Here is a 27,873-nt window from a genome sequence, read left to right on the forward strand (position 1 = left end):
TCCAATATTTGCTTGATTTCTGTCACATAAATGACACTGATTGACAAACAAAACCAGAAAAACCAGTCGTCAATTTTTCAGGAACCGTGTTCCGTAATAAGAAAACTTTCAGAAAACCGATAGAAACGGAACATAAAACCATAACCAAGGTAAGCAACGGAATACACCCTTAGATTGACTAATTCACAACATTATAAAAAAATAACAAAAAAAAGCTTTTTACTCGTGAAAAACTACAGTTTTACTCGAAAAAAAAATCCCAATTTACCCGTCATCGTCTACTACTCGAAGAAAAACGAATACAATTTTTAAGTATATCGTCGTGAAAAAAAACTTCTCCCCTATTATCACAAATTGATAGTGTCCAGGTCCTGTATGGGCGCCCTGCCGCCGCCGCCGCTGCTGCTGCCGCCGTCTTGCGAGTTGGACGCGGCCGAGTTAGGCGGGGGGTTCCTGTTGGACTCCTTGGTCGAGTTGTTGGACATGTTTAGCTTGTTAATGATGTTGGGAATGGTGAACTCCGAGTTGGGCAGCTTGCGCATGATCTTGCCCGAGGTGATGAGGCGGCCGAAGCCTTCCTGGTGGGCGAAGGCGTAGCCCGATCGGATGGAACGTCGCGCTCGCCTGGCGGAGGGCGTTCGCAGCACGTCCTGGCTCTGTCTCGACCGCACCTGTCGAAGAAATTGAGGTTAGAACCCGTTAGACGCGAAGAAAGTATTGATAAAAGATGTCTTGTTGAAACTATATAAAAGAACTCCTTTATTGGAACTTTATAAAAAATATTTTTTGTTGGAACTTTATATAACTGCTCTTTTTGTTGGAACTTTATAAAAAACCTTTTTTGTAAATTTATAGAAGTTACTGTATTAAAATTCCTTGCTGGAACTTTATAATCTCTCTTTTTGAGCTTTATGAAAAAACATTTTCGTTGGAAACTTATAAAAATTCTTTAAAAAAATACTTTATATAAAATACTTTTTTGTTGGAACTTTATAAAACCCCTTTTTGTCAGAAAATTATAAAAATTACTGTATTAAAACTTCTTGTTGAAACTTTATATAAGTTTTCTTTTTTTAAACTTTATAAAAAACATTTTCGTTGGAAATTTATAAAAATTCTTTAAAAAATACTTTTTTGTTGGAACTTTATAAAAATGTTTTTCTGTTGGAACTTAATATAGAAAGCTTTTTTGTAGGAATTTTATAAAACCCCTTTTTTGTCGGAAATTTATAAAAGTTACTGTATTAAAATTCTTTGTTGGAACTTTATAAATTATCTTTTTTAGCTTTATAAATAAATATTTTCGTTGGAAATTTATAAATCTTCTTTAAAGAAATACTTTTTTGTTGGAAGTTCATAAAAATGCTTTTTTTTGTTGGAAATATACAGGAAACTTTTCTGTTGGAACTTTATAAAATTCCCATTTGATTGAAACTTTATAAAAATCTCTTCTTTGGTTGGAACTTTATAAAACCCCTTTTTTGTCGGAAATTTATAAAAGTTACTGTATTAAAATACTTTGTTGGAGCTTTATAAGTTTTCTCTTTTAGCTTTATAAAAAAACATTTTCGTTGGAAATTTATAAAAATTCTTTAAATAAATACTTTTTTGTTGGAACTTTATAAAATGCTTTTTGTGGGAACTTTATAAAATTCAAATTTTGATTGAAACTTTATAAAACCCCTTTTTGTCGGAAATTTATAAAAGTTACTGTATTAAAATTCCTTGTTGGAACTTTATAAGCTCTCTTTTTTTAGTTTTATAAAAAAAAATTTCGTTGGAAATTTATAAAAATTCTTTAAAAAAATACTTATAAAAATGCTTTTTTTCGTTGGAACTTAATGCAGAAAACTTTTCTGTTGGAACTTTATAAAAAAAACTTTTTTCAAACATTATAAACATTCTTTTTTGTTGGAACTTTAGAAAATCCCTTTTGTTCACACTGTATAAAAGTTACTTTTAATGGAATTTTATAAAACTCACTTTTGATGGAACTTTATAAAAACTGTTTTTGTTGGAACTTTATAAACACCCCATTTTGTTTGAACATTATAAAAATTCTATTTTTTTGTTGGAACTTTAGAAAATCCCTTTTGTTGAAACTTTATATCTCTTTTGATGGAACTTCATAAGAAACTGTTTTTGTTAGAAACTAATTAACATTCCTGTATTAAAATTCCAAGTTGGAACTTTATAAAAACCCCTCTTGTTGAAACTTTATAACATTTTCTTTTGCCGAGACCCAAACTTTCCATTTTGTTGGATCTGTATAAAAATTATATTTCTTGAAACTTTAAAAAAAACCTTTTTTGATGGAACGTTAATATTTTTTGTTGAAACTTTGTAAAACTCTCTTTTGTTGGACCTTCATAAAAAAATTGTTGGAACTTTATAAAAATCTCTTTTTCTCTTTTACCTGCGCTAGCCTCTGCTTGAGTCTGACCCGGTCGGACAAAGTAGGAAACACATCTACGAAGTAGAACCTGTAAGCTAGAACGGGCAAGATACAAGCGGTGACAACCAATACGGTGGTGAACCAGAAATTCGCGCCTGCCATGGCCTTGGTCAGCGAGCCCACGTAGGGACCCTTGCACAGGTAGTTGTAAAAATTGTCCGCTATAAAATAGAACGCCAGAGAACCCCAAATCATCACGTGGTTACATACGGTCCAATATTGCGTGTCCATGGCGATCTGTAATGGAAAGAACATCAGATAAAGGAAGATAATTCGTGGATAATTCATAAATACCTGTGCTGTGTTCACTATGACAAGTATGGCAGCGGTCACGCTACAGAACAGCATATAATCAGAGAGTCCTTGGCCCCTTGGAGATACAGCATCGTAATATGTACCTAAAAAATATATAATGTACAATTTAATGTACAGAAGCGTTTAAAATGCCTGAAAACATCGAAGATTGAAGAGTGATCATCTAAAACCTTTTAAATTATGATGAAACACCCTGTATATATAAAAAAAATGTCAATAACTTACCAAAAGCTGTAAAAAACAGTATTATAGAGACGAAACAGCCTTGCAAGGCGCTGCGAAAGAACTCCTTTTTGTTGAAGAACAAATTCAGATGGCCCGGTTTGTAAAGTTGGGGATATAAGACGGAATTTTTGTCGTTGACGTCTTGATCGAAGATTCCCACCGCCAAAACCGGCAACGACGTGTAGAATAAATTGTAGACTGATATGTACATCGGGTCGAATACGGTCTGAAAAAGATAACGTGGTACATTTGAACTACTAGCCTGTGTTTTAAGCTTTGAATAAGAAGACTAAGGAAGGAGCATATCAAAAATCTTAGGTCCACCGCGATGGGCCTCAAATATGGCCGACATAAATTCCGGTTTATCAGTACCGTTCTAATTTTATTTAAAAAATGTAAAACTATGATGTAGGGTAGACGTGGGGTAGACTCAATATTTTTTTTTTATTTTACTTTGTGAATAAATGTTGGTAGTTATTCAAATTGTTATAAAAATGTAAAATTCTAATAAAAATAGATAAGTTATAATAATTATTTATAACCATAAACATCCGATACGCTACTGAAGCAGGTAAGTCAAATTGACGTATCTAAATTCTTTGACATCTAATCTTTGACAAGTAGTAAATAAAAGCAAAAATGCAAGAAAAAATATATAATTAGTTAATTTAAGTGAATTTCATAAATGATCGGTTTACTACACGTATGTATATTATATAGTCACTTACTAGTGAAAAGTTGATCCATTATTTCAGTCGATTTTTGCCGAGATCTACCGCACGCTACACAACCAACTATTTTAGAGTCTTTTTCGATAAATCGCGATAGTGTCACTGTTAATTTAAGTTCTACCACACAATTTCCATCTAGATTTACTACCTTTATACAACTATCAGTAGTAGAATAAATAATAAATAACATAAAATAAGCTCCGTAAAGACTGACAAATCCACAAAATTTCAAATCAAATTCAAATGTGTCAAATGAATCGTCAAACAGAACTGTCAGGGATCCCCACCCTAGAGTCCTTTTTCCGCCCACCATGCATGAATACATGGATAGCATTATGCTCCTTCCTTAGCCTTCTTATTCAAAGATCTTGCATAAGTCTATCCTTTTGGTTCAACAGGATTTTCGTGCGCGCGCACCAAATAAAACGATCTAATTCGTCTACTTCGTCGCTGAACGCTGTCACCTGCCCGCGCACTATTTTAAACTCTAAATATTAATAACTTATATTATTTTTTTATTGGTAATGGCATTATTTCAACCTGTTATTTTAGACATTCGTCATATTGTTTCTTGTTTTTATTAAAAAATGTCAGAGATTAGATTTAAATTTATAAGTAAAGGTGCGAATAGTCAGACGCTAAATTGATTTACGTGTTTAGATAGAAACTTAGAAAACTACTTCTATTGGTTAGTATGAAATAAATCAACTAATCGAGAAGCACTTCTCACGCTTGCGTAGTTCAAAGCTGTTGAACGAAAAGGACCGACTTATGTGGATTTTGTATAGCTCCATCTCAAAAATTTGGCTTCAATTTCTATTAATGACTAGAGATATAGTATAATATATAAGTATAGGTATTTTTTTCGGGGCCAAGTTAAAATATCTATTTGCATGACAGAAAATACAAATCTATATACCTGAGCGCTAAATCCGCAGAAGAACGCGTACCAGAAGTGACACAACGTAAAGGCGAAGTTCTTGTTGAAAAAGTAGCGCAGAAAACTGCACATCCTGTAGTACGACCAGCGTCCGTGGACCAATAGCAGGCGTTCCAAAAACCGAAACTGCGCGATGGAGTAGTCCGAAGCTAGGACAGCCTGCATACCCTCTTCTCCCGATATACCTACGCCTATGTGGGCAGCTAAAAATAGAAAAAATAAGGTTATGTACTAATTTAAAAATATGCTCAGGCGCGATTCTAAATCATTAGACCTTCGAAATCTAATAGGGATCCAATTCCTTCTAGTTCTTTGTAGTCATTAGTTCACTCGACTCGTGAAAACGCCGCATTTAATAAAAAAATTGTGTGCGCTATGAGCGCATATTTGAAGTGAAACAAACTTCTTACTAACAGCTATAAAATTGAAGGATATACAGAGAAGAGCAGGCTACTAGTATCATAGCAGGTTGCCGGACGAATTTACGTTTACCCGATTTGCGTTCGTACTAGAGATTCACTGCCGGCTAGTCGGCTGGTCAGGCAGTACGCAGTTGCAGTTGTGCTTGGACGGGTCGGTCGTGACAGACTAGGAATATGACGCGAGGAGTGCCGTGTATTTATTATTTTCATTTTAAGTGTTTACCTTCATTTAAGGTAACATTTAAAATAAAAATACTTAAATATTTATTATTTGAGTGTGTTTACAAGCCAAAATTAAAAATAAATAAATTCTCTAAACCCAAAAAAAAACTAAAATATTACTCTAAATAAAAAATGTTATTGGCTAACATATTAGGGCTAATAGTTTGGAAAGCCTGTCATATTTTTACTTGAAGCTCATCCAGATTATTAGCCCTATTATGACCATACACTTCAGATTTTACATAACCCCACAAAAAGAAATCATTGGGAGAAAGATCTGGTGATCTAGTGGGCCACAAAATAGTTCCATATCCACTAATTAAACGGTTGGGAAAAGTATTGTTCAAATATTCTTGAACAATACGGGCATTGTGGGCAGGGCAACCATCTTGTTGAAACCAGACATTGTGGAATCTTTCTCCCAATAACTCACGAATTCTAGGGACAATCTGCTGCTGTAACAAGTCCAAATACTTTGCAGTTAAATTACTCTTTATAAAAAATGGACCAATATTACAGTTGAGGGTTGGAACCTTTGGTGTTACACAGCAAAATAAAAACACTAAATCACCACAATGCACCAAAACACTTTTACTTTTACACTGGACGCGCGTTTCGCTAACCATGTTAGCATCATCAGCAGATGATTATAAACTAAAGTACAATCTACAAGTTGAGCGTTTATATACTCCCTCAGTAGGCACCGAGTGGGCGTGGCAAAATCTAGCCAACCGAGTCAGAGCCAACTGAGCGTAACAGTTAGATTTCCGACTCTGTTCATACTATCTTTACATTTATTAATTCTGATGCTTTCATATGCATCTAATTACCTGTAATTTGAGACTTGTTTAATTAATTTTAAATTATTGAGATCTATACAATGTTCATTATCAACAATATGTTCGGCAACGCAAGATTTATCCGGTCTACCATATCTTATCTGAGCTAAATGTTCTTTAAATCTAGTTAATATTGATCTTCTAGTTTGCCCAACATATTTCTGATTACAATCTTTACAAGAAATTTCATAAATACCCGACCTTTCCAGTGGAGGTGTTTTATCTTTTGGTAAAAAAAAGGTAAAGATTGTAATCACAAATATGTTGAGCAAACTAGAAGATCAATATTAACTAGATTTAAAGAACATTTAGCTCAGATAAGATATGGTAGACCGGATAAATCTTGCATTGCCAAACATATTGTTGATAATGAACATTGTATAGTTATAATTTAAAATTAATTAAACAAGTCTTAAATTACAGGCAATTAGATGCATATGAAAGCATCAGAATTAATAAATGTAAAGATAGTATGAACAGAGTCAACGGTCCAATTCCTTCAAGTTCTTTGTTCCTACTACTCTAGTGGCGGAAATCTAACTGTTACGCTCAGGTGGCTCTGACTCGGTTGGCTAGATTTTGCCACTCCCACTCGGTGCCCACTGAGAGAGTATATAAACGCTCAACTTGTAGGTTGTACTTTAGTTTATAATCATCTGCTGATGATGCTAACATGGTTAGCGAAACACGCGTCCAGTGTAAAAGTAAAAGTGTTTTGGTGTATAATGGACCAATCATATGCTCCCCTACAAAGCCACCCCAAACCCTTGCTTTAACTCCTGTTCTTCATTAATCAACACATCAGGCTTTTTGTGTTTTTGTGAGGACACGCACCCATGTGTTTCAAAATTATTAATAACTCTTGATATAGTAGGTAAAGCTGGAATTGGCCTGTTTACAAAAGTTTGTGGAAAAATTGTTTGTATATCCCGATAATACCTGTTTTGGAAATACCATTTTACAATTTACACTTTGAATGTTCTCAGGAACTTCGTAAACATCCATTATTTTACTTAAAAAATGAATTTTACACGAGAGCTGTAGCGAGAATCTATGTATTCGTTTTGGCTATTAAAACACGCTTGGCGCAGTCCTCTTTATAAATTTCGACTGCCGTAACGATTTAGAATCGTAACCCTGACGATGGAGCCACCTTTTATCATTGAAACGTCATTGGCTCCGTCTCCGATAGCTAATGTCACAGCGTGCTTGCTTTTTTTCACTAATTCTACCACCAAGGCCTTCTGAAGAGGTGTGACTCGGCAGCAAATCACAGATTTGCACTGCATGACCACGTCCAAGAATAGCCGTTCCATCTGGGGATGCAAACAGTGGACCAGGGAGTGGCCATTGACCACTATGGCGAAGCCAGCGTTCGACTCTTCGATGTGGGAATCTTCCACTCCGCCCAAATATTCCAGTTCCGTACTGAAAAAAGTTGTTTAAATAATATTAACAGGCGGTATTTAGGATAAAAATTTGGCACCCAAAAAAAAAAAGAAAATAGACATTGATTTTAATCAAAAAAAAAATAATTTCATAGTATACTAAAGGCTGGGAAAGGTTAGTTTTGGGTCGAGATTTCCGTATGTAAGAAGAGTACAATGCATTTATAATGTACTGAACAAAGAGAGAACAGTAAAAACGTTGCCAAACGTATGAAATAAACCGAGAAACTGTGCGCATCGCTAAGAGACGTGGAAGGGGATATAGCAGATTCATCGCGGTCAATACCCAATCGGTACTTATAAAATTATAAGGAAGAGTGTACATCATGCGTTCAGCTTCACGATTTAATTACGTTTCGTGATACTTTATTAGCTTATTTATTAACGAGTCGTTGTAATTTTTAGTATGGCTGGTACATTTTTAAGCGCAAGTTAGAAACGCTTGCCCTTTTGGTAAAAATAAGTGGAATTGAGTTGGTGTTTGACAGTGGTCGCGCTATTAGAACTCTGAATTCAAAAATCGATATCTCGAAATCCAATAGAAATAACTATTTTTGAATGAAAAAAAAAAGAAGCCTATCGCATTTTTCTCATTTAAGGTCTGTTCCCAGAAAGAATCACTGACTAGTCAGCACGTTTCTCATTGCTTAAAATGCATAGAAACCTGATTGTTAGTCTGGTTTCTACACATTTCAACCACTAAGAAACGCGCTGACTAATCAGGGATTCTTCTAGGAACAGGCCCATTAACATCTTGTAAAAGATCCGAACTTCAAAATAAAAAAAAAGAGTTTCAATATCTAAACTGGTTCTTGAGTTATCGCGTGTTATGTGTTAAAATGTTGATTTTTTAAATTATCGCGATTACTGACATTTTCTCGTTATAAAAAAAATAGACACCTCAACGATATCCTTATAATTCCATTTCAGATGCTCAGAAACATATCTAATGATTTTATCTAGTTATCTTTTCCAAAAATAAGCGGTTTGCGATCGTGATTTTTCTTTACTTGATAGGGAAAGGCCTACCGGAGAAATGTGGCAGCGCCGCAACAGCACACCGTTGCATTTCTCTCACTCCGACTTAATAAGATCCCTATGCGATTTACTTCCACACATGTAAATACCTACCCAAAAGTAACAGTTGCCAGCACGGTATACAGGGCGAGTCTTAAATAAGTACAAACATTTTAGGGGCAGTTAGGTCTTGACAGCCTTGAAATGACGATCGATGACATTTCCAATATAATTTTACATATAAAATGACAGCGATCTTCATTTCATAGCCATCGCTGACGCCGGTTTAATTTGGTATATTTAATTCGGTATCATACGGTATATTCCTACCCCAGAAACACGTTTATAAGTTTATTTTTTTTTAATTTTTAGTTAAAAAAAAACATAATACCTTCATAATATGGCAACATAGGTAGTAGATTAAATTTACAAGAAAGGAAACCCAGAAAAGATCCAATCGTTCTCAAAATTAAAGCGAAAAATCATTTTTTTAAATTTTAAAAGTAAAGTATATCGGTTATTTTGGATTTATTATTGGAAATGGTAGAGAAAAATGTTTCTTTAAAAGAGACCTTATTTAGGAGACGCCCTGTATAAATCAGACAAAAAAGTCTTATATGAAACTAGCCTATTTTCTTATTTGACTTTTTCTCGAAGCCCACATAGAAGCCCTAAGAAAGCTTATGCTACAGAATTAGAGAGCAGAGGTAGATTAATGTATAGGGTGTTTACGGTAAATAGACCCGTTAGCTCTAGTGGTTTCTCTATAAACTAAATTGCACTTGGTTAGTAACTTGTTGAAAATTTAGTCACGAATTAATCTCAGACAGAAGACGACTAACTATATCTCTTATAATTTAAAATGTATCTAGATAAATGTATATTGTGAGTCTATTTTTGTTAGTTGTTTTATGGGAGTGAAGTGTGTCTGTGTTTGTGAACAGAACCCAAACAAAACAACATATCTTACGTGATTTTTTCGCATATTTAGATGACCCGGAAAGTGTAAAAGACTGTCCGACTTGTCGTACGACATGATGTATCGTGTGGGGACCGCTTTAATGTTGTTAATGACAATTTGAAGTGTAAATTAGTGAATTTTTAGGTGTTTTATATAGGAGGAAATAGCAAATTAATCGTCTTCTATCTATCTACAACGACAGACACAAGTTCCGAGTCACGCTCAAAGAAATTGGGTTTAAATCAACCATAAAAACGTTGAATTAAAAAAATACCCGAAGCGACGATGAAGCTGCTCTATAGTAGATATAAACCCATTCTTATTTGATTTTCCTGAGCGACAAATATAGAAACACGACGAACGAACGAAGACAAGCGACCCTCGCGAGCTCTATCTACCTTGCTCTCTCCCCCTGCCGCCTGTTCTGACCGTCGCCCCACCTGAACGTGACCACGCTGACCGCCGGGCCGCGCTGGGTACCCTGTGCGGGGGCCACGCTTGTTCCGTTGGTGCCGCCGCCAACTCCGTTTTCCGCTCTGGCGCTGGACGCTGCTGCGACCGGACCTTGCGAGTCGGTGCTCGGCCTGTACGTGTTCACGATCTTAATGTTGCCGCGGAATTTCAGGAGTTGCTGCTGGACCTCGTCGAAGGAGGAGGCGTCCACGATGAAGAGGTCGGCGAGCTCGTCGGTCAGGAGCTGGCAGGAGTAGCCGATGTTGACGGCCGTTTCTGTCAAGGAGAGAAAAAAGAAGATTAAAATTATGGCAACGCCTCCTGTAACCAAATATATTATGAGACTATATTGCTAATACCGCATTTACATAATGAGTGGAAAATGAAGCCAAAGAAAAGAAATAGAAATATCAATCTTGCATAAGTCTATCTTTTTGGTTCAACAGGATTTTCGTGCGCACGCGCCATATAAAATAATCTGATTCGTCTACTTCAACGCTGAACGCTGTCACCTGGCCGCGCACTATTTTAAACTCTAAATATTAATAACTTATATTATTTTTTTTATTGGTAATGGCATTATTTCCATCAGTTATTTTAGATCTTCATCATATCTATCCGTTTCTTGTTTTTGTTTAAATATGTCAGAGATTAAATTTAAATTTATAAGTAAAGGCGCGAATAGTCAAACGCTAAATTGATTTATGTGGTAGATGGAAACTTAGAAAACTACTTCTATTGGTTAGTACGAAATAAATCAACTAACTGAGAAGCACTTCTTACGCCTGCGTAGTTCAAAGCTGTGAAGCGAAAAGACCAGCAGGGTATATATAAAAAAATACAATTAAAATGAATAGAATATCCCAAGGGCTTGACGTCGCCAAAAATTATCATCGATTCCCATTCCACAGTCGTTTTTATTTCGATAGTAATGTATATAAATATATATTAACACTATACCTTGTTTATCCCCTGTAAGTACCCAAATCTTGATCCCAGCCATGATCAAATTGGCTATGGTGTTTGGCACGCCATCTTGAAGCTTATCTTCTATGGCAGTAGCTCCAATCAGCATCATATCTCTTTCAATCTCCTCATAGATGGCGTCCAACTTTTCATCACGCCCCTCCAGAGCTATGGCGGCCTCTTGATGCCTCTGCTTCCAGTCATTAAAGAAATTCTCGTCCAGATCGCAGTAGGCCAGGCAGAGCGTTCTTAAACCTTCTCCAGGCAAATTTCTAATCAAATTAAAAATATATATAATTTAAAAAATATAACACATTTCACTCATCATATACCATGCTGGCAACTGTTACTTTTGGGTCGGTATTTACATGTGTGTAAGTAAATTGTATAGGGATCTTATTAAATCGAAGTGAGAGAAATGCGACGGTGTGCTGTTGCGGCGTTGCCACATTTCTCCAGAAGGCTGTCTCTATCAAGTAAAGTAAAATCACGATCGCAAACCGTTTATTTTTAAAAGACTTTTTTTTTGAAAAGATAACTAGATAAAATCATTAGATATGTTTCTGAGCATCTGAAATTGAATTATAAGGATATCGTTGGGGTGTCCATATTTTTTATAACGAGAAAACGTCAGTAATCGTTATTATTTTAAAAAATCAACTTTTTAACACGTAACACGCGATAACTCAAGAACCACTTTAGATATTGAAACTGTTTCTTTTTATTTTGAAGTTCGGAACTTTTACAAGATGAAATGAGAAAAATGCGATAGGCTTGTTTTTATTTTCATTCAAAAATTTTAAAAAATCCGTCCATTTGCTTTTAGTGCATAGCAATTTTCGGCAATCGTGTAACTTTTTTATTTGTAAAGATTTTCACTCAGACTGTGTGAAGAAAATATAGCAGAAATATTAAGAAAGTTTTTGAAAAAAGACTACAATCAATTATTTCTAATGGATTTCGAGATATCGATTTTTGAATTCAGAGTTCTAATAGCGCGACCACTGTCAAACACCAACTCAATTCCACTTATTTTTACCAATTGCTAGTGTTTCTAACTTGCACTTAAAAATTTACAAGCTATAGGGAAAATTACAACGACTGGTTAATAAATATACAAATAAAGTATCACGAGACGTAATTAAATCGTACATGATATACACCATTCTCTAGAATATTAAGTACTGATTGGGTCGACCGCGACGAATCTGCTATATCCCCTACCACGTCTCTTAGCACTATGCGCGGATTCTCGGTTTATTTCATACGTTTGGCAACGTTTTTACTGTTCTCTCTTTGTTCAGTACATTATAAACGCATTATACTCTTCTTACATACGGTAATCTCGATCCAAAACTAACCTTTACCAGCCCTTAGTATGTTAGTATAGATCAAACATACATTTAGATGATCCTGAGTCTTGGTCTTGACGTCATCCTGACCAGATTTAAGCCTCTCGTATATGACGTTATCCGCTCCTTTACAGTACAACGTCAATTTGCCGTCCTTCCTCAGGATAACCGACATCCTTTTCCTAATATTATTGAAGTCCAGGATGCACAGTAGTTCGTAGACTTCGTGAGTGCCCATAACCTGCGAAGTAGTTCAAATGTACCGATGGTTAAATTATTCGAAAAAAATAGGGTTATGGATTTTACCTCGATTGTAATACTGTTTGGCGTACGTTCTTTAAATACAAAACCGAAATTTCTCGCAGCGGATACCAGAGCGGCCTCGTCGGGCGACTGGGCTTGATATTCTAACTTTCCCTCGCGTTCCTGGTGAAATAAATCACAGATTTAGCACAAAAGAAAAGAAAAATGGTATAAAAGTAATATTTTAAAAATTTTAAAAAAAATCTTGTGATTATTATTATTACCTGTCCTACGCAAGACTCGTATGGGGACATGGAGCCTTTCTTAGGGAACTACAAAGAAAGGTCATAAGGATCATTGTAGGAATAGGATTTAAGAAAATTTGGTTTGCAGGAATTTCAAAAAATAAACAAAATATGTTCACCCGACCATTCGTTTTTATGTTAAATTTTGCTGTTTATTTATACCATACGATCGACAAAAAAAGACGTCAAAGACAGCTGAGGAATGACAATCGATGATTAATTTTGGCGAGGTCAAGACCTCTTCTCTATTTTTTAATGGAGCCTACTGCCATTTGGCTTTACGTGGCAACACTAGGTAACCATTTGTGCCCTACGCGACTAAGAAAATCACTATAATAAAGTTGATACTGTACCAACTCTGATTTCATGGTCTAGATAAAGCATCTAGCTCATTTGCCAGCTCAGAATTAGAATTTAGAGTTAGTAACTCGCATTTTCATTGGAGGACACCAATAATCAACGAGAATATTTGTACAATTTAATAAAATTACTGTAAATCACTATAAATAATGAATTTTTTGTAATTTAGGTGTAATTTCTGTATTATTAATCCGGTAAATGATGGAGATAAACAATTGTGATTGATTAAAATGTTATATTAAGATGAAACTTTTGTTAACAAAACTCTGAGAATTTGAATGACAAGTCAAGTGACATCTGTCTAAAAAAGACAGCGATTCAGAGTGACAATGAGCTCTTTCACAAAAAATAAAATACCCAATTCAAGGACAAAATCTGAAATAGAAGACGATTTTCAGTATATTTATCCAAAAAAAAAAATAGTTCCATGACATTGAATAATTTTTTATAAGCCCTCAAAATTGCTTTAATTTGAAATAATTTTAAAGTGCCAATTGATGACGTATGAAAAATACGCCCAATCACATTGCAGAACCGTTCTCGTGCACCAGCCAACAACTGGCAACATTGCGATTTGATTTGACCAGCACCACCTCAATTCAAGGGCAATCAACATGATATGGCCAAGGCAAATATGGCGGCGAAGGCAGCGCATTATTAAATTGTTTACCTTTAACCTGAAAAGCCGGTAGTGGCTTCTCGTTCCGATTGCATACCAGAAATAATTAATTATCTCTAGTTTGTTGTGCTTCTGCAACACGTTTGTTTAATTCTTAGTGTTCAGTGCATGGTGTGATCAGAAAATTGTGATAAAATAACAGTGTAATAAAAATCCAAACCAGACATTCCACATAGGGAACTTCAAACTTTTGTGCTTGTCGTACTCCTCTATTATTAATTATTTTAAGGTAAGAACTAGAAGTATTTATCAAGATATTACACCTAAATGAGTAAAAAGCCTTCGCCGCCAGTCTGCATAGTACTTTATAATGGTTACTTACAATAATCAAAAGATAGGTATTATAAGGTTAACATTTTATTGTAGCATGCCTTTTACATGCTCTGTTCCAAATTGTCACGGGAATTATAGAGGGGGTTTCTGCTTTTATACTCCCCAAAAATGACGACCTTCATAAAAAAATGGTTGACAGATATTAAAAGAGATAATTTCACTCCTACTAGTAGTTCTCGGGTAAGAAGTGCATTAAATATGCCTCAAAAAGGCCAAAGGCCAAAGCCTCTGTTACCCTAGTGAGGATGTAGTTATGGCTACTACACTTACACTTACCTCACTATAAGTAAAATATTGGAAGAAGAATCAAGCATCATTTTACATCAAAAAGATCACAGAAAGATATTGACAACATTGACATTTGAAAATATAAATGGCCTGGATGTAAGTCTTTTTTTAGGCCACAACTGCCCCTCGCATACGTCAGAATTTATTATTAAATCGATCTTGTTCAGAATATCCAATATTTTATTGAAGAACTATGCAAAAAAAAAGGAATGACGTCTTTACCATAAAAACAATGCCCTATGTAAAGAGAAAGAGTAAAGAAAACTAAGCTAAGCGTAACTTTTACTTACGAACCCCCAAAAGATATTTAGTTTTTTTTCTATATAAAATCTTGAAACGCATATTATATTTTTTATTTTTTCTCACCTATTATAGTTTAAATTTCTTCCCATTTGTGTAATGCTGCAAAACATAGAAAAAATATTCCATATTTTTTGACCCAAGCCAGTGTAGTTTATAATTCCAAGGGCATTTACCAAGGCTTTTACTAAGACAAGTAATTTCCTATACTATCCATAATAGTATATATTTATCAAACGTTCAGTAAATTCTAAACTATGGTAGGTAAGTGTTTGCAATTGAATATTTAGTTTATATTGCTATTTTCTGTCATATATTTCTGGTTATTTCTTTTTCTGATGATTTTGAACACCCTATATATGCTACCTCAAGTTTGAATATTTTAACACTGCCTATTTTCTGAGAAAGCAGAGCTTTTTATAAAAAGTAACTAGCTGATGTTTTCATAAAAGTAATAATACAAAAAACCCCATACTTATGTGGAGAACTTTAGACTCCCTGTATATTAAAAAATTAGTTAAATATTATGTAATCTAACCCGACATTTGCGTGAAAAATGTCTATTTGGAAATAAAACAGGTTTTAAAATACGCGCCAAATAAAGCACTTCTATCTCCGCCATATTCGAAAAGGTTGAATGGCCTTGTGTGGAGGTGGTGGTGGGTCAGCATGGTGGCCCGGCCGCGGCCGTGTTGCCGCTTTTCAACATGACAGGTGTGACGAATTAAAAATAAAGTGCGGATTTTTATTCTAGGCTTTTTTGTTTTTATTTATTTTCTTAAGAACTACTTCAAATTTTTCGAAAGTGAGATAGCAGAAAATTCAAGAATTAATTGCTTTATTCAATTATGTTAATTTCAAAATATAGTGAAAGAGCCCATTTTGATTATGCAAAAGAAGTACATATTCATTTAGTTTACTGGTTGCCTAACGATTAACTTTAATTTGCCTCGCCAAAATTATCATCGATTGTCATTTTCCAGCCTTCTTTGACGCCACTTTTTTTAGATCATATGCTACAAAAACCCACGGAATCTGTAAAAAAATACTAATTATACTCACTTCGGACATGACGGTGTGACACAGAGCCAGCAACCGGAAGAAAGAAAACGTTTCTTTTTCCCTTCTTCTAACCGCTTCAAGGAGGTTCTTATCGTAGAACCTAAACTCTGGCTCATAGTTCGGGTTGAAGGAGAAATCTAGGGGTTCTGTGTCGTCAGTAACTTCGATGACGTCACCCGTCCTCTGGTCGATGATGTCACCGTAACACTGGCCGCCTATCGAGCACTTGTTGAACGTCATGATGTTCTGCGTCAAGGTACCCGTTTTGTCCGAAAATATGTACTCGATTTGACCTAAAAAGGACAAAATTTCACCTTAAAATGACAACTTCAGATTTTCAAAGTGCATTTTTTCAATCGCTAATTGGAGTGGTCAGAATTAAAATGGATCAAGTCCAGTTTCCTATTATTTTAAGATAATCGTCTTTATAAGTTTACAATATGGTTTCTTCCAGTAGAAAAATGAATCAAGTCATACTTCACGCATTAAGCAGCTATAGCCTCTTTCTCTTTAGTTTCTGAAGATTCTGTTGATGCCTTTCACAAGTGAACTGGATCAAGTCCATAAAATTTAACGCTATGCACGATTTTAACACACGTGCTAAAGTTTAGAGCTAAAATTTTTTTTTTGATAAAATGGATGACAATGAAACAAAGTCTGAACCATTTGCACCAAGCGAATCAGATGATAATCTGAGCCATCTGAAGGGTCTGATTCTATCGATTCAGAAAGTATAGTTTGATTTATCATTACTTTCGCTATTACTACATCAAAAAGTTAGTCTGTTTTTCTTACAAATACTTAGATATCTGACACGTTGTTGATCTGAATAAAACTGCACAAGGAAGAAAATGCAACACATGAAAGATCTTCTTCCCTTTATCCCGCCTATATACCATAATTTTTATAAAAATCGAAGAAAACACTATTAATAGACAATGTGAAGTCAACAAATCCCTTAATGACGAAGAAGAATGTACCGATGAACCAATTTATATCGAAAATTTCAAATATTTTCAGAGATAAAACGGTCCAAGTCCAGAAAAGTATAAACAAACATTGGTTACTTTATTTTGCAATTATACAATTTAAAACAAAATAAAGCATTTTGTCAAGTTTTCTTCTCCAGCTTGTTTTATTTAAATTAATTTCTCATTTTCTCCATAATTATCTTCTAGGACTTGATCCAGTTCACTTCTGAACCCCTCAATTAGCTTTATTTTTATTAGAGATATTTGTTTTTAAAGAAAAAAAAATATAAATGGATATTACTGTACCTAGTTCTTCGTTTAACGTGGTGGTTCTGGCTTTGGCGTACGTATTGTACTTTTTGTAGTACATTTGTTCGTCCCAGTTGATCAGGAAACTCTGTACGAACCGTATCACTTCCACGGAGACGTACAGCGATATCGGTACCACCGTATTTAATACTATGGCGTACGAGAAAAACACCAGTAAAGCTGTAAAAAACAATTAATTATTATATACTAAATCATCATCACTAAACCAATGAACACTAGACAACAAACCAAAAATGTAATATACAATGTTTTTGGTTCTAACCATAGACAAACAAATAAAAAGAGACTGGGAAATTAAATGGCAAAGAGAGGGACAACGTTCCCGTAGCGCAACTCAGAACGCAAAATTTCGTTCTATTTATGTTGATCTGCGCATTGCGTCTATTGGGCCCACTATCTCATTCTAATATAACAAGAAAGAAAGAAGCAGCCATATAAAACGTAATTTCTAAATAGAAATTAGAACAATCGCCTTTCGTTTTCGTCATCATGACAACCAAGATGACAACATCATGACAATTCGTCGTGTTTGTTAATTTTTCTTTTGGCGATTTACCTTTTTTTCTAAACTCTCCATTTTATTGACTTATGAATATGGATAGGGAACAAATTCCTTTGTTCCATATAGGTATTTATATTTTGTTACTTATAATTTTAGGTTACACTATTTGTTATTTTATTTGCTGCAGGAGCCAGTATCATCTATTTTTTATATGTATTGGTGCCCCCTTTCTCTCATAGATATGTTAAAGACACCCGGTAAAATAAAAGTAAGTAGTTATATTTATCATCTTATTAAGAAAAAAGTAGAAGTAGTAGTGTCAAAAATATTTCGAACCTCTCTTAACATAACAAATTAATGCAATTAATTTTTTTTCATTTTTTGGGTAGTTTTATAGCTGGTTTATAGTAACCAGAAACTTTATTAATATACCTATTCTACTTTTGTTTTAGGATTAAAACTGGACTTGAAAATGGTTCAAAATGGTTTGTATTGCAATTAGGCAGTTTTTTCGAAAATGAGATTTATAATGCCCTTTAAAAAAATCGGCCGATCGTTTCCTACAACAGTCAGTTCTTCTGCATTTAAAATTGGTAGGTGGGTGGAATAAACACTGTTATTTTTTGTTATTATATTATAAAACGTTTATTTATTTTTATGTATAAATAAATATGTTTATAAAACAGTACAATTTTTGCCTTTTTTTATAATTTCCCTTATAATAGTAGTATTCTTTCTTCTGAAAGAAACTGCAAATTTTCACTTAAACTGATTTATTCCCTACACCACGTTCCCTTTACGTGGTATAGGGAATAAATCAGTTTAAGTGAAAATTTTCAGTTTCAGAATGAAAGAATACTACTAATAATGGCTAATTTAAATTTCCCCCCAGCCAGAATGTGCGATAATGTCTTACGATACGTTTTATACCTATCTCTTTCTTTTTCATATAAAGCACACATAATAAAGAAAGATAGCAATAAAGACGTACGTCCTGCCATGATCCTGCTAATTGGTTTCAAAATGGTTATTCTGAGTTGCGCTACGGGAACGCGGTCCTACTCTTTACCATGGGATTTGTCAGTCTCTTTTTATTTGTTTGTCTATGGTTTTACCTTATTAATTAAGTAATGGTTATCAGGTAGTAATTGTTAATTTTGAAGTTTAACTTGACATAATGTCATTTTAACAGAACGTCAACGGTTTTTGTAGACGTATCTGTTTAAAAAAAAACTAAAGTGTTCTCGAATTTCCCGCATTTCGCAAAGCTCTGAAATTATACTTACTGGAGAGAGCCCTATATGCGGTAAACGACTTTTTTGTTGATGTTTAATCATGAACAATTTTGAGGTTTAAAATTTTGATCATCTCACACACTGGTCAAAGGTCAAGTACAGTATTGGCCAAAAGTGGATGAACCAATACCAATAATTGCGAAGAAAATCAGATTTGAGGTGTTAAATATCAAAATTATTTTATGTACCTTTGTATGTTAAAAGTTTAATACATTCTCACCAAAATACTACAAACAAATATAAATTCTTCTATTAGTCTTATCAGTTATAGATAAGAATTGGCAAATATTGCTTTTTTGTCTTGGACAACAGTAAATGAGCCAAATATTTTTAAAAATCGTTAGTTTCATTTGTTCTGCTTTTATGAACAATTGCGATTTAAAAACATTTGAGCTCTTGTGATATATCATGCCACGTGGAATTAACTTGTCTGCCGATCTTAAGTTGCGAGTAGTGAATGCTTTTAAGGATGGTTTGAAGCAATCGGAAATCGCTAAGCAATTACGCCTTGGAAAATCAGCGGTACATTATATTTTAAAGAGATATAATGAGAGAGAAGGTGTCTCTATAAAAAGAAAACCAGGACGACCTAAAAAAGTTAGTCCCAATGTGATAAAAGCTATAAAACGAATTTCTTCACAAGATCCATTTTTGCTGTCAACGAAGATAAAAGCAAAACTTGAAGAAATGGGCTATCCACCAGTGAGTACAAGGACGATCCGACGTAAATTAGTTAACCAGAAGTTGTTTTCCCGAAGAGCCGCCAAGAAACCACTGCTATCAAAAAAAAAATTTGAAGACCCGATTAGCATTTGCCAAGGAACATCAAAACTGGACTGTGGCACAATGGAAAAAAATTTGTTTTAGTGATGAATCAAAGGTTAATTTGGTGTCATCAGATGGAATTCAACATGTAAGAAGACCTCCCAACACACGATTGCTACCAAAGTATACGCGACCCACTGTAAAACATGGTGGGGGCTCAATCATGGTATGGGGGTGTTTTTCTGGGTATGGGATGGGGCCTCTCCATAAAATTGAGAGCATAATGGATCGGTTTGGCTACAGAGACATTTTACAAAACCTTTTAGTGCCTTATTTGGAGGAAAAAATGCCAGTTGTACACTACTTCCAACATGATAACGACCCGAAACATGCCTCACAATTATTGGTTAAAAGGTTTTAGGAAGATGAAATGGTGACTGTTCTCAAATGGCCATCGCAATCCCCAGACCTGAATCCAATAGAAAATTTATGGGAAATTTTGGATCAACACATTAGGACCAAATTCTACAGAAATAAGCAAGAATTATTTGCAGCTTTGGAAGAGTCTTGGAAAAATATCGATTTTTCTATAATTGAAAATCTTCTGGGATCCATGCCTAAGCGAGGTCTGAAAGTAATTAAGAATAAGGGTTATTACACTAAGTACTAGTAAATTATAAGTTAATTTTACAGTTTTTGTTAACATAAGATTTTTTTTTATTAAATATATATTTTGTTCATTCATATATATACTTTTGTCCAATAGTTTTTTCAATTTAAATTTTTTGCTACCTTATTAAAGCACATTTTAAAAAAACAATGCTATTTATTTTTATAGCACTGACACTAGACTTCAAGCAAATATAGCTCAAATTTTAATTTTAAACACATTAGGAAAAACCCATTATTTTAACAAAGTTCATCCACTTACGGCCAATACTGTATATAAAAAATTTAAAATTTTGTCTCTTAAAATTACTCTTAAAATTATATCTATTTACTGCTTACAATTCTGCAATTGTGATTGTATTGTACTTTTTGTAATTATAATGACTTATATTTTTTTGAACTGTATGATTTGTATTGTGTATTTTTTGTTGTTTGTATATATTTTTTGTGCTTTTGTTTGTTTTGTGATTGCTTTGGCAAGCCGAGCATTCTAAACTTGTTTTCTTTATCTATGACTCTTACTTACCTATTATTGTGGCTCCACCTAGGGGCTCGGAGGGAACCAGCGTGTCCCAAGGCAGGAACGTCTGGAAGTAGCGACCTACCAAAGACTCCCAAATGCCGCAGGCCACCATACAGAAAAGGCACATTGATAATAGAAAAAACACTATCTGTAACACGAAAAAAACACATTAAATCGTAAGAATAGTTCAAATGTCCACGTCACAACTGACCCCTATGATTAAAAAGTTCAGCAGCCGGTCGATGCTGGTCCGTTTGAACTTGCTCTTGCCGCTGTTCTGCATCAGTTTGGTGTCTTTGCCGGCAAATATCACCACGCCGTAGCACCAGGCGGTGTTCCTCAGCACGCAGCCTCTCAATATAATCTGAAATCGAAGAGAAATTGACGTTTTGGTCAGTCTAAGCCCACGGCCACACAGAAAGCGTTTTTTGCGTTTTAAGCGTGAAGCGTCTTTAGCGACTAAAACAAAATAACAGGATTATATAGGAGTGGCCCCACCAAAACCGTGTAGCGTTCGGCGTGTCTCGCAAAAAACGCAAATGAAAACAAATCAGTTTGTTTTCTGTAGCGTCTTTAGCGATTTCTAAGATGAGACCCCGTCATAGGCGGACGTTATAAATATTTTTATTATTTATATTTTAACAGGGATTAAATTCAAAAATTTGAAGGAAATGTTTGAAAAAGTGTAGTTTGAAATGTTGAAAAAGTATATAAATTAAAGGATATTTTCTTACGCGTAAAAAATAGTTGTTATGCGTAAAAAGTGTTTTTTTCTGCGTAAAAATGGTATTTTAACAGAAACAAATACAGTTTTTTACAGTAAAAAATATTTTTTTTAGGTAAAAAAGTTTTTTACCAGAAAAAATAAGTTTTTGACACGTAAAAAAATAGTTTTTACGTGTAACAAATAGTTTGTTTACGTAAAAAATATTTTTTTTTTGGTTAAAAAAGTTTTTTTACCAGAAACAATAAATTTTTGACGCATAAAAATTAGTTTTTTACGCGTAAAAATTTAGTTTTTTACATGTAACAAATAGATTTTTACACGTAATAAATAGTTTTATACACGTAAAAATTAGTTTTCTACCAGTAACAAATAGTTTTATACTCGTAAAAAATACTTTTCTACCAGTAACAAATAGTTTTATACACGTAAAACTAGTTTTTTACGTGTAACAGTTTTATTCGCGTAAAAGAATAAAAATAGTTTTTTACTTTTTAGTTTAACAATCCACGACTTGTGACGTTATTAATTGACATCTTGATAGAAACTGCAGACCTGCCGCGTCTTTTACTTGTTTTTAATGGACACAAATCGAAAAAAACCCTTAAAACGGTAAATCGCAAAAAGCGCTTCAAACGCAAAAAACGCAAAACGCACAAAACGCTTTCTGTGTGACCGTGGGCTAACTCGTAGAATAAGTATTGATAATTTAATTGATTACAGACTGAGATTACAAAACAGACGGAGATTACAAAACAGACGATTACAAGACGGATGGAGAATGACCATTTTTTTTTCGATCATAAGGTACTATGCAGGGTTGGATAGGTAGAAAATTTTATATTTTCTACCGTCTTTTCTACACGTAAAAAATTAATTTTCTACAATTCCAACTAATTTTCTACATTTTTTACATGTCCAGATGTAGAAAATTAATTTTCTACGCGTCGTTACCCAACCCGGATACTATGTATTTCTTACTTTCTCGTTGTCTAGGGGAAACGTCTTGCCATTCCATACGAGAACACCCTCGAATTTGTTCAAAAGATTGTTCGGTTGCTCACAAATAATTTCCCCATTGAACTCGCTAAGTTTGCCATCGTCCTGTCCAATCTCGGCAGTCTCCACCAAACACTGACGACATTTTAAGTTCGTTTCCCTAGAAAAACGCAATTTTTTACACTTTGGTCAACCCTGACGTAATAAATTAATTTTTGGTCAACCCTGACGTAATATATTTTTTTTGTACAACCCTGATGTAGTAAAATTAATTTTTGGCCAACCCTGACGTAATAAATTATTTTTTACCCGTCCAATTCCGACGTCTCGATGTAGATGAGACCGTTAGGTTCGCTAGACGTGAGTAGCAGAAGGTCTGCGGCTACGAAAGTGTTGTTGTCCATGCGGATTATGTCGCCCACTTGGACAGCAGACCATTTCTCTTGGACCAGTTTACCCTCGCGCACGACCCTGGATTTTCGGTTGTTCACGTGCGAATCGGATATGTGGCGTTGCTGAAAACCAAAAAACATTAAATACTGCTCAAATGGGAACTACTTATAGATTTTGTTTTGTGTAGTCTGTTTTTGTTTAAATGGTTTGTTCATTATTCATGTTGGGGATTTATTTTTAAATTAATGTTAATTGTTAGGCAGCCAGTATTTCTTTTGCATAATCAAAATTGTCACTCTAAATCTTACATAACCGAATCATCAATTACAGGTCAATTACAAAAAATTCATTATTTATAGTGATTTACAGTAATTTTATTAAATTGTACAAATATTCTCGTTGATTATAGGTTAGAAATAAAAATGACAGCGTCCTCCAATGAAAATGCGAGTTACTAACTCTAAATTCTAATTCTGAGCTGGTAAATGAGCTAGATGCATTACCTAGATCGTTATTAAAAATAAATAAAATATGCATGAAATCAAGGTTGATACAGTTTTATAAAAAACTTACGATGTCGTCATAGGCGTCCTTAACCGCTGTCAGACCCAGCACGCCAATGAGAGGCAGTGCCGTGGTCACGGGGGTCAAACTGCTGATGGCCGGGATCAGTTGCAACACCAGAAGGCACAAGAAGTAGAAATTGGCCAGACGCTGGAACTGTTCGAACAGGTTCAATGGCAGGAAGGTCAGTATAGAGTATTTTGACGTCTTGATGAAATTGCTCTGGGGGAAAATAACGACAGGTTAATTTTCACAGGTTTTTTTACTTCAAACATATATAGATTACACTATATCGCTAGTCAGGAATAGAATTTGAAGGTAAATTTTAGAGATGGAGCTATACAAAATCCATATAAGCCGGTCGTTTTCGTTCAACAGCTTTGAACTACGCAAGCGTGAGAAGTGCTTCTCGATTAGTTGATTTATTTCATACTAACCAATAGAAGTAGTTTTATAAGTTTCGATCTACCACGTAAATCAATTTAGCGTAATATGTGGTCATCAGTTTATATTAGTTTATTAATTGCAGTAAAGATTATAATATATAAATACATTTTGTGATTGCAGATAATAATACATCACTATTAGTTGAATGTTTTTTGTTAAATTAGATCGATTTTCAAACCCCAAAATTTAAAATATATTTTACATTTTACCCATTATCTTTGTACCACCTATTCATTATTTGTATATTGTAAAACATTTGCTGCATTTGTATGGTTCATAGTTTATTTGCCAAAGTATTTATTACTATAAATAGGTATATATTATATTGAATTTATTAACTGTATATTATGTATATTTCATGTAAACTATATCATTTTTAAAATACAAACCAAAAATACGAGGAATAATTATGTTTTCCATGTATTCTACAACATATTTATTAATCCGTAGTATCTAACTAGCGTGACGTCATAAATCTCGCTCCGTGGCTGTTCTATTAGAGACGGCATTGGTCTAATATTTAGAAATATCAAAAGCTGATGACATTTTACTCTTGTCAAATTTTTGCAAGAAGAGGAAGAACTATCACTTGTTTTATTATTTTCCTTTTCTATTTCACGAAAGTAAAAAGAGTTACCTATCTGATTCGTTCAGGCACTCAATTTAAAGAATATCAGTAACTTTTTTGACAGAGGGATTTTATATTTGCCGTGTTGGTAAAAAATAACTGTCAAAATTCAAAGTTATTCATTTTATAGACTATACTTACGGCATATCGAAATTGTGAGTTGAAAATCCGATCATTGGCATGAATTCTTCTTTGATTATCTGGAAAAATAAAAATGTGACAACATGTATAAATATTGTTTCTATTAGATACCTATTATTTCTATTAGTACCCTAAAACATTATTAAATCGCAACACCGTGTATATTTAAATATCAAAGGAAAGATTATTTACTTTAAATGATTCAGATTCCCAGATTAAATTTAAAATATACAACAGTTAAGATATAACAGTTGTTAGAGTCATGACAAAATGTTTAAAAATAGTGATTCTTAGGAGTGTCTGTTTATCTATATTACCATAAATGTATATTTTCCCACAAATACAATTATTTCTTAGAAAAAACTAATTTTACATTAGTTTCCTTGATAAGATAATCTATTATAAAATCACAGCACTTATAATAAAAAACAATTTACTGTAATAATTTCAATTGATTCATTTCTTTTTGGTTGATGTAATTGTTGGGAATTGCATGGCCATTTTTTTGTTCTTAAAATACGTCTAACCCTGAAATCTCTCGTAAAATTGGGTGTCAAGGTCTATGGACGTTTGATTTACTTCATAACTCCGAGAATTGCTTTGTTTAAAGCTTGATTCGGAGTCAATTGGACTTTTGCGTCAGTTGCCGGCCTGTTGAAATAGAAAAAGTTTGCGATATTGATCATAATATAAAACAATACACCCGTTTGTTGTTCAAGACCAAATATTTAACACTGCTAAATATTCCATCGGAGACAACAAATTTGTTGTAAAACATGACTCAAATGTTTTTTCCTTAAGTCTTGTTAATGATGAAAAAATATGATTTTTTTTTATTTTAATAGAAATATTTATTTAAATCGGATTTCCAGATAATTAGGATTTATTTCCAACTAAAATCCTATCCTAAATGGCTAAATCTTCATAAATCTGCACTATAACAATAACAATATCAATTCTACAGAGCGTGTCACTTATACACAAGTAATATACACGTAAAAGTGCTTTACTTTTATGTCTAGGCTTAGCACAAAAGTACAAATAGTTTTACTAGGAGTAAAAATGACACTTTCCACCACAAAAAGTCATTTTTACTCCGAATAGAACATGCTATTTTTTTTTCAAGCGCCACAAATAATTTTTTAAATAATTTCAAACGTTCCAAATAATATAAAAAATTTAAAAGTAATACCTTGTATATAATTATATTATATCGAGACTCTATGGTTACGCTCGTTGAATTTGATACTTCATGTCAGTTTAATAATATATTTTCGTACTTTTGTGCTTAGGCCTAAAAGTGCTTTACTTCTGCTTAATATTTATTATTTAAAAATTATTTGTAACGTTTGAAAAAAAAATAGTAGGTTCTATTTGGAGTAAAAATGTACTTTTTGCGCCTCCCTGTAACATCGGACTAGCTTTAGGCTGGTCCGGTAGGAATTTCTAAAGAACTAGAAGATAAATTGGAGAAGGCAGAAGTTATCTTGATTAGCATACAGCTGTTTCAAAAAAGATATAAAACCGCATATTTTCTGACAATGATTATAGATTCTCGGGAATGAAGATATAGTCCAACATCAGAAGGGGGATCAAACTCTAGTTCTGCACCGGAATTTGCGAACGAGATGTATTCGAACATAGGAGTTTTGTCACTTGCACATACATACATTTCAAAATAAATCTCTGCCATTTAGAGGTCATTAATTTTTTTTTCTCTTGATCTTGTTCTCTCGCAGCCATAACAATCACATATTCTTGTACAAGAATATGTGATTGTCATGGCTGCCAGAGAACAAGATCAAGAGAGAAACAATATTTATTAAAATAAATCAGCTATACTTAAATCAGCTTAAATGGTTTAAACTTCATTAGACTTGAAGATTTCTTAATTCCCAACTTTAACACCATCAGAATTGTCTATTTTTACAGTAATAGATTAAATTTTGCAAAAATAATCATAATTTTGTCAAAAAAGTTGAAGAATATAGGAATTTACCGAGTGGTTAATTTTAACCGTGAATAACTTTTGAAGTAGTAGGTTTATCGAAAAATTGCAAGAGACCTTTTTTGTAGAGCGTTTAATTCTGTATAAGAATATCTAATTGTCATGGCTGCGAGAGAACAAGATCGAGAGAAGAAAAATTATTTGCAAAAAGTGGCAAAGTTTATTGTGAATATTAAGGGTTTACAATGATCTGTTATTGTTTTTTAAACAATAAACTAAAAATTTAGAGGGCGTAGTGAGAGAAATGATCAACTTTGTAAATAACGAACACCCTAGTATTATACAGGGACCTTTATACTCACCACAAGGAATGTATCCTCTGCGATAGTCCCTGGATGTATGAGGAGAGTCCAGTTTTTCAGGAACTTGGTACTTTGCGCTCCTCTTCCACACCCCTAGCTTACTGAACACATTCAGTATCGACTCTCTGAGACTCAGCGGTCTTCGCTCGGCACTGAGAACGCTGGATTTCGACCTGGCAATGTCGTTCTCGTTGCACTCTACGTTCGCCAGGCACTTCTGCACCTTGGCCTTCTGTTTGCACTTCTTGCGGTTGTGTTTGGACCGTTTTTTAGGTGGGTGAGGCTCAGTCTCATCGTACACTTCGAATACCTCAAGTTCAAAATCCATGCCTCTTCTTCTAGCCCTTTTACCATTTGTATGTTTGTTTATTCCAGTCTGTTTTATAGTAAAAGCCACACGACAACGATCGACGTAATGCAATTCACGGTGCAAGCGAGGATTTAAAAATTAAAAATACTGTTTTGATTTGACAGAAATACAATACAGAATCACAGAAAAGACGTTCACATTTCACGCCGAGACCAATGACTTCCTTCGTAAATCACACCCCTGGATTTAGTTCAACGTGAATAGGGCAAAGGACGTTTAAACAACGCGAAATTCCGAGAAAAATACTTATTTTCGTTTAAAAAATTTGGATTTTCTTGCCCAAAATTGTTTCGATTCCGCCATCTTTGATTCTTTTAAAATCAATG

General features: G+C 34.0%; 1 protein-coding gene across 1 annotated transcript; it reads right to left on the reverse strand.

The window, feature by feature from the left end:
• Nucleotides 1-153: 153 nt before the first annotated feature.
• On the reverse strand, nucleotides 154-27,873 carry LOC115881938 (probable phospholipid-transporting ATPase IM). Its single transcript, XM_030899666.1, is given in 20 exon segments — nucleotides 154-671; nucleotides 2,417-2,692; nucleotides 2,750-2,853; nucleotides 2,996-3,221; nucleotides 4,646-4,869; nucleotides 7,303-7,577; nucleotides 9,974-10,304; nucleotides 10,989-11,256; nucleotides 11,258-11,266; nucleotides 12,396-12,587; nucleotides 12,653-12,772; nucleotides 15,917-16,209; nucleotides 17,194-17,376; nucleotides 20,975-21,119; nucleotides 21,183-21,335; nucleotides 22,677-22,854; nucleotides 23,004-23,209; nucleotides 23,661-23,873; nucleotides 24,868-24,926; nucleotides 27,178-27,873. Coding segments are annotated over 20 exon segments (4,107 nt in total). The 5' UTR covers nucleotides 27,506-27,873; the 3' UTR covers nucleotides 154-347.

The sequence above is a fragment of the Sitophilus oryzae genome, unplaced genomic scaffold (assembly GCF_002938485.1).
Source record: "Sitophilus oryzae breed Bouriz unplaced genomic scaffold, Soryzae_2.0 scaffold_1745_pilon_pilon, whole genome shotgun sequence".
NCBI classification, from domain to species: Eukaryota; Metazoa; Arthropoda; class Insecta; order Coleoptera; family Curculionidae; genus Sitophilus; species Sitophilus oryzae.